We start from the raw sequence: 8,578 nt of genomic DNA, 5'->3' as shown, positions 1-8,578 counted from the left end.
TTAATATAAGAACGTGGATAGAAGTTTAAAGGGAATAAAAACGTGACAGGCTAACATTGCTTCGAATCATGGCGGCAAATAGATATTTTTTAAATTAGCCGTCACTTTCCCATTACCTAACATCAACACATTCACTGAGCAGCATCTACTAACAATGTTATTTCGAAATAAAATCAAAATACGCTGGTGAATATAGCTAGAATTTATCACTCGGCCCGCCAACGTATTTTCTACATCTCATGAACCTAAAAATAGCGAGAGTAGTCCCAATCTTCAAGCAAGGAGATGACACCAACAGAAGTAACTACAGACCAATTTCTATACTGCCAACCATGGCTAAAGTGTTCGAAAGGCTAGTCCATATGAGGTTGATGGATTTCCTTGATAAAGAAGAAATTCTGTCGAAACAGCAATTTGGTTTCTGGGTAGGATTCAATACCTCCCAGGCAATTCTCGATGTGACGGAGAAATACTATTAGGTAATTGAGCAAAACAAAGTGGCATGCAGTATATTCCTTGATCTCAAGAAAGCGTTTGATACCGTTGATCATGACATCCTTCTTGCTAAGTTATCGGCCTGCGGTACACTGGCGTAGCAGCATGTGCTGCCGCCCCTGGCTCTCGCCTAAAATGCCGCCCCCCTAAGTATACCGAAGCAAATTTCGACAAGATTCATGTTCAAGCAATCTTTTCAATAAAAATTATTACAAATAATATGCCTCGTCTCAACCTCACCGTCTTAACGTTAGTAAAGCCAAAAATAATAAAGACAAGAAATAGCGAACGAATGTATTTCATTTTCGAGTCTTAATTAACACTTGTATAAATTTAAGCACAATCTGTCAATCTGACAATTATTACCAACTTATACAGTTCCTAGGACCGGTTTACCTTCACAGCTATCTCGGTCTGCTGTACCAAATCGTAACTAGGGCTGGGCACAATGATTCGAGTACTCCAATCTGATGATTCAAGTCGAGTAGTAAAAGACGATTTTTTTCGATTAGGTAAGATTAGGTAAGATTTACACTTAATTTTGCGTCAACGTAAATACCCAACAAATGGGGGTTCGCAGACGCTTTATATAGCGGTAAGAACAGCCTATATTCGAGAAGGCTTGATTACAACGATTAGCATCCGTAGATACCCCCCATAGACAGGCTTCTGCGCCTATGATCGGCAGCGGAAGATTCAGACTGCCGCGCAGAAACGATACGCTCCTCACCATTGATGTTAATTGATCAACGAGAATTATAGTTTCGACACTATTTTCCACTGTGGAAGCCTTGAAACATTGATTGGTCGTATCTCAGCATACGAAACATGTAGTGCAAAGTTTCCGAAGTCATGATCATCCCTCAACATTGTCACCAAGTACAATGAAATCGGTATGGTCGAAAAAATACCAAATTATCTTTAATGGGATGGATAACAGGCATTATATTCTTTGTGGTGGCATGAAAGGTGCATATTTGAACTGTGACATATGGCATTCTGTTATGACCTCATAATAAGTGAAACGCGAATACTCGACTCTACTCGATTCGAAGCATAATACGTGATTTAGAATCGAATCACTCAGGTACTCGATTTTGCCCAGCCCTAATCGTAACCCAGAGTATAGATCACTAACCTACGGATATCTGGGCAACTTAGTTGTCACACTTGAATACGCACTACCCAGACACTACTGATGAGACGGGTATAAAAGCAACATAATTGGTCATGGTCATCCTGGCCAGGCCCTCCGTGCGGTCAAATTTAACAATACTGATCTTAATCGAAAGCTATCGTTGCCCTGATTCCGGAAATACAATTTAAATGCTAGTCTGAAAATCGGCAATTTCCCGAATAAACGCTCGATATAATTTCCATTGGCATGGTCGATTGGTCATTGTGTTGTGGCGCTCCGATTGTTAGGAGCAATCGGCCTTGACGGCTATTTTGGAGTGGTTCCATTGTCATGTTAACATATTCGAAATCAGCGCGACACTAGCTTCCGATTGAGACCAGTCTGATTAAATTTTAGCTCACGGGACGCCAGCTATATATGACTACCAATTACGCTGCTTTTAGCCGGCTGCATGTGTACGCTGTGCACTGTGCAGCCTCATTTTGCCGCCCCCTTGGAGCCTGCCGTCCCTGGCGCAGAGCCAGAACCGCCAAGTGGCTGCTACGCCACTGCTGCGGTATCAGGGGTGTTGCCAATGACCTTTTCAGATCTTACTTTAGCAATAGATCTCAATGTGTCGATATCGGTGGCATCAACTCGTCGCCTGGCGCCATACGATGCGGTGTCCCTCAAGGGTCTGTTCTTGGTCCGACATTGTTCTTGATATATATCAACGACCTAGCTAAATCCACATCGATGGAAACCACCCTATTTGCTGATGACACGCACATCTTCGCTTCGTCAGATTACGTTGATGAGCTCAATGCGAAGCTTAATAGGGAAATGACTTTGGTATCCAAATGGATGATGTGTAATAAATTAACGCTGAATGCTGCCAAAACCCAGATTATATTCATTAGTAACGTCATAAGTACTAAAGAATATCGTACTGTTAGTGTAATGGTAAATGATAAGACGATTAATCCTTCTAGGGTTGCAAAATATCTTGGCATATTCATTGATGGCGATCTATCCTGGAAGGACCATACCCAGAAGCTAGCGGCTAAACTCTCCCGTGGTGTTGGCATCTTACGGCGCCTGAGACATCTAGTTCCGAAGACGGCGCTCCGAGAAGTGTATTTTGCAATGGTTCACAAGTCACTTGCAATATGGAATTTTGAGTTGGGGCTTCTGCAACAAAAGTACTTTGCATCCAATACAGGTGATTCAAAACAACTCCATTCGTGCCCTTACGGGGTCATTTCGATGTAATCCTGGGAAGTCATATCGGGAGTGGAGAATATTGAGAGTTGAAGAAATTAAATATATGGAAGTAGCTAAATTCATGTATCGTTTTCACAATAAACTGCTTGCCTTTAGTTTGGAGCATGAATTACAACTTTCAACATCCACCCATTGTCACAATACCAGATTTTCAGCCGCACCAAATTATCGCCACAATTTAGTAAGGAAGGAATTCTGCAAACGATCTCTTTTGATAGCAGGTCCTATCATCTGGAATAATGTACCCATTATAATTCGAGAACGAAGCTTCAACGGTTTTAAAAAATCACTGATAGACTATTTGCTGGACCCTTCCAATCAACCTATTGGTCTGTAATTGATGCACTATTGTTGTTGCTGTTCGAACATGGCTTTCTTATGTGTATGTTGTTCGTTTATACCGATCTCTTATATTTTTGTGTTTTCGAAATTTATCATTGTGTTCGTCTGTCTCGTGAGTTATAATTTGTATGCTCTTTAGGGAAGGGATTGACAAGATGACCTCTCGGTCGTATCGTCCCTTCCCTGTCCATACCGATTATTTGAATGTTTCAAATTTTCCTGGTGAGACGAATTTAATAAATGATCTAACTATCTATCATTTCGCCCGCGGAGGAAAATAATTGCCACCCCTGCTATAAATGCTCACGTATTTTCACAGTAAAATCTGGGGCAACTCGAACTTATATTCCAAAATCTAGTCCAAACGAACTGCGGTGGCAAGTAAACACCGCGAGTTCACATATCGATTCTGTCACACCTATCAATCCTATTGGAGATGTTATGCAGTAGATGACAACGTGGTTAAGCCCTCTTCAGACACAGCACTGATAGAATTACCTTTCTCTATTTCGAAGCCAATTGCCATATACGTAACCCACTCACCCTGTTTGCATTTCTTCATTTTTCTCCCACATACACGCATAAATACCATGGGTTTGTGACATCAAATTACTCCACTGATGATTGCTACTGTGGAACATTGAACCTACCATATAACCAGCAACGAAGAAAGATGCGGTTCTTTTTTATTCTCGCTATGCTCGGCGTGACTTCGGCAGCCTACTACTCTGGATCTCGTAAGTCGAACCTATGATCGTTTTCAAAGAACTGTATGCAGTATCATGCATGCTATCAGTGCGTAAGTACGACACTGACAAATATGCATCTTCATCAGGTTATGGCTGCTCGTACGGATCAGGTTATGGCTGCTCGTACGGATCAGGTTATGGCTGCTCGTACGGACATCCATCACCCTACGGCTATTGTCCTGGATATTACTCTCCCCGGTGCGCCTACAGCCCTCCTCCGTACTACTCCAATCCGTGCTATGCTCCATCATACTGCGTTCCGCAGCCAGCTTATTGCGCCCCGATGCCACCTCAAAGAAATCTGATTTGTTCTGATCCCACGCCAGTTATCGAACCATGCGCCCCTGCCCCTGTTGTTGCACCATGTGTCCCATCCCCTGTCGTCGAGCCATGCGCCCCAGCCCCTGTTGCTGAACCATGTGCCCCAGCCCCTGTTGTTGAACCATGCGCCCCAACACCTGTTGTTGAGCCATGCGCCCCAGCCCCTGTCGTCGAACCATGCGCTCCAGAACCTGTCATTGAACCATGCGCCCCAACACCTGTTGTTGAGCCATGCGCCCCAGCCCCTGTCGTCGAACCATGCGCCCCAGAACCTGTTGTCGAGCCATGTGCTCCATCCCCTGTCGTTGAACCATGTGCACCGGCCCCTGTTGTTGAACCATGCGTCCCAGCACCTGTCGTTGTGCCATGCGTACCAGTCCGTGCCGTCAAGCCATCCGCTCCAAAAGCACCTCTTCGTAAGTATAAGTCATATATTTCGATACATCGGCTATATTTCGGCTCGGATGCTCAATTGTTCCTCTCAAACCAATTTCAAACGGTAGACTAGATGCTCGGCGATCGAGACCCGCCATTCATCGTATGATAAAGGAAGGGGCTTATTCAGAGTTTTAATAACTCGAGTCGCAATTTTTCGTTGACTCGACCGGAATCGAAATGGAAAATTACTCGCCTCGACTTGTTCCCGAGACATTGCACATGACTCGACCATGCCCCATAACTCGAGAACTTATATATTAAAGGGGCAATGCACTCTAAAAATGATGTGGTGTCAAATTGAAAGGCAAAACGGAAAAACAATTTTGGCCGCCACCGTTTTCTTCAGAACGCCTCCGTAATGGAGCTGCAATTTATTGAAATTTCAGTAGCAACTTCACACGCCAGCAGTAACGCAGTGATTGAACTTTATATAGTTTTTAACCGATGTTATGAAGCAAATATGTCATACATGCCCTATGTCCTAAATCAGTGGTTCCCAACCTTTTTCATCTCGTGCCTCCCTTGGCCAAAATTTGAACCAAAATTCCTCCCTTAGGAGAAATCCGCCCGATGATTAAAAAATGTAACATTTAACCGCGCAATCACCGGTTGACCGAAGAATAAGACGGGCGGTGCAAAGTGTCTGTTTCTAGCAGTGCTGTAACAATACTTTGTAGACCTCCAAAAACAATGGTCTTGGTCCCAATCAAACAAATTCTTGAAGGCTTGACTCAACAGACCCCATATTTCCATTTGTGTTTTCGGCTTATCATACACTAATCGCCAATATAACCGCTGTGAAAAATCAGTATGCATAAATTTACTGGTCTCGCGATTTTTTTCTCAAGTTTGCGTATGTATTTGGCCAATAATATTGGTGCTTTTATATATAGCAGGATTGAACACACTTGAGTCGAACTCGAGTCAGCATTTTCTGATGTCTCGACTTGACACGAGTCATATTTTCAAAATAGGGAAACGACTCGACTCGACTAGAGAAAATCTGTGTATTAACTCGACTTGGAGTCATTGTACATGACGCGAACCAAGTCATATGACTCGTGACTGTAAGACGGCCAAGACCCACATTTCATTGTAATTTCGAAGAACAGTAAAGTGGCCTTCCTATTGGAATTTCGTCTATTGGTCATCGTACTTGAAAATGCGACAATAAACTGCTTAAAGTGAAGAAAATTAGTATATTATAAATCAAAATCATTCAATATTACCAAACAGAGTTATAAAAAGTGAGTCTAACAAGACTTCAACTGGAACTTGAGCAGTCAACACAATGACTTGGACCCGGACTCGAGTCATAATACCCTGAATCTGACTCGACCCTATGCTCGGTGAATTGGACCGTCGGACTTGACTCAATAGTGAATTGAAAATGACTCGACTTGATTCGAGTCAAAACTATTAACGTAAGATTGAATTGTGACTCGGAGCCTCGTGACTTGGTTACAGCCCTGATATATACCCTGACATATAACATGCCCGTGATCAGATTTCATGCTTAAGCGCATTGAAATTTAGGACACTGATTCTGTTTCGGCAACATTGCACCAAGTTTAACATGCATTTTTCGATCGAGTAGCTGTTCACTAAAAATAAAGGCAGGCTAGCGATCTCTTTGACTTGAATCGATGGCGTTGGACTATTTTGTCACTTTATGAAAATGTTGACTTGAAAATATAAGATAAATACCTTCGTTAGAGGCCTTGTTGTGATAGATTCGGCTGGACATTTGCTCGCTTAGAATATATTTGATTGGGAGGCCGTCTCTGGCCTACAAAATTGTCTTGCGAACTGCAGCACATTTGAACTAGTTTAAAAAAAACAAGGAACTTGTATGTGAGAAAGAGATTTCAAATAGCATTTGAACATACTTTCAGCAAAAAACAGCTATAAGGAGCATACGTTCTGATATAACTGGTTGACTATATGACAGCTCGGACATGAATAATTTGGGAAATCCGTTACAATTCTAAAGTGGAATTCCTCCCTAAAAATTGCAAAATTCCCCCCAAGGGGGGAATTCCTCCCCGGTTGGGAAACACTGTCCTAAATAATATAATACACTAGGCCCGATTTTGACATGAATCTGAACTTATTCCGTTGAACGCGGTATCTAATCTACCTTGGCGTTTACGACGTATTTTCTTCATAACATCGGCTGACAACTATATAAAGTTCGATATTGGCGTGACTGCTGGAGAGTGAAGTTGCTATTGAAATTTCAATAAACCGCAGCTCCAATACGGTGGCGTTCTGAAGAAAACGGCTTAGGCCAAAATTGTTTTTTTCGTTTTGCCCTTTAATTTGAGACCGCGTCATTTTTAGAGTCCAGTGCCCCTTTAATCCATTCAATTCTCGTGTATAAGGGCCGATACCAGTAGAATAGGGGCATAATCCCTAATATATCTGTTTGTATGGACATGTTGAGAGTGGCAAAAATAGGTATATTATTTATGCGAGGCCTTTGATATCACACGATAGCTGCACAGAGCCGGTCATGATCTTGTGACCGGTGACCAGTGAACTCTAAGACTTGGACTCGGACTTGACTCGGTGGTGAAGTGAAAAGGACTCGATTTGACTTGAGTCAAAACTATAAAAGTATAAAATTTATTAGTTATTTGGTTTTAAACCAGGTATGAATAGAATCGGTTGATGTTAAATGGTGGATTTTTGTGTTCCGTAAGGATGCGTGAGACCAGCACGTAAACCTCGTCGTCGTCGTCGCGTGACGCGTATCAACTTTGGTGTGATTCGCTGCTAGGATGCGCGGTAAGTGAAGTTATTGTTTTTTACTGCATGTGATAATAATGCTGAATGTATTTCGATCTTCAGGATACGACGATTATTGAGAGTTGTGGAAGGATCCGTTAGAAGTTGCAACATTCAGATCTTATGAAACCAATGATGCCGATTATGAAATCAAATATTAAATTTGCCATCCGTGCCTTAAAATAATTATACACTATCCTTGCCACGAATTTTGTGACTTCTATAAATGAGTAAGTTAACACTTGAGCCTAGCTAAGTCAGAAATAAGGTGCAAGTGTCATTGCAGGACTGGCGTGGCAACAGGGAATGAATATACGGTATGCTATATTGGCCTCACGCCGACCCCAGAATAATTTAGTAAAAGTATATAGGCCTACAACAAAGCATCACAAATAAATATCTGCAATATATAAAATGTGGATTGAGGCGCCACATATGCTACTACATAGCCAGGTCGCAGTGATCATATTATTGGTAATGAGGATGCAAAGTCATTCAAAACCGATAGCACTATTTGACTTTGTTGCATATATCGTATGGATCGCGGTCGCTTCTAAAAATATTCTTAATATTCAGCCATAGATGGGGATAGGGAGCTTGATTCAGTAAAGGTTGCGAACCACTGCTGTAGGTAGTATGTGTAGAGTTAGGGTTGCATCTGAAGAAAATGTTGTGTAATTATGCCACAATTGTGCAAATACCTTGAATAAATAAACATGTAGTATTAGGCTACCGGCGCTTTGCACCCAATATTATCGACGTACGTCGTATACGATGTGGAGTGGCTTAAACCCGACATCGTCGTCGGCTCAACAGTTATAGTATGTAGATTGTAGATATATATTATTGGAGCGGAGCTATTCTGTGCAGCCAGCAAAAGGTTGCCTCAAATTCAAAATATAAAACCTACTTTTTCATGTTGCTGCATGCTCTAAAGCAGTGGTTCCCAACCTTTTTATCCTAATTCCCCACTTCCGATTTATTCCGAGCCTTCATTCCCCACCTAAAATCTCTATATCCATATCTACCCTTCAAAGTGCTA

General features: G+C 42.0%; 1 protein-coding gene across 1 annotated transcript; it reads left to right on the top strand.

Moving 5' to 3' along the window:
• Nucleotides 1–3,817: 3,817 nt before the first annotated feature.
• LOC145440835 (uncharacterized) lies at nt 3,818–7,745 on the top strand. Its single transcript, XM_080318591.1, has 4 exons — nt 3,818–3,975; nt 4,074–4,724; nt 7,452–7,536; nt 7,600–7,745. The coding sequence occupies exons 1-3, from the start codon at nt 3,912–3,914 to the stop codon at nt 7,526–7,528; spliced, it is 792 nt and encodes a 263-aa protein (XP_080174717.1). The 5' UTR covers nt 3,818–3,911; the 3' UTR covers nt 7,529–7,536; nt 7,600–7,745.
• The last annotated feature ends 833 nt before the right edge of the window (nt 7,746–8,578 follow it).

This window comes from Botryllus schlosseri, chromosome 6, assembly GCF_051294905.1.
Source record: "Botryllus schlosseri isolate E-star chromosome 6, Bs_hap1, whole genome shotgun sequence".
NCBI lineage: Eukaryota > Metazoa > Chordata > Ascidiacea > Stolidobranchia > Styelidae > Botryllus > Botryllus schlosseri.
Note: the sequence above shows the minus strand (reverse complement) of the source record. Positions and strands in the feature narration are given on the sequence as shown.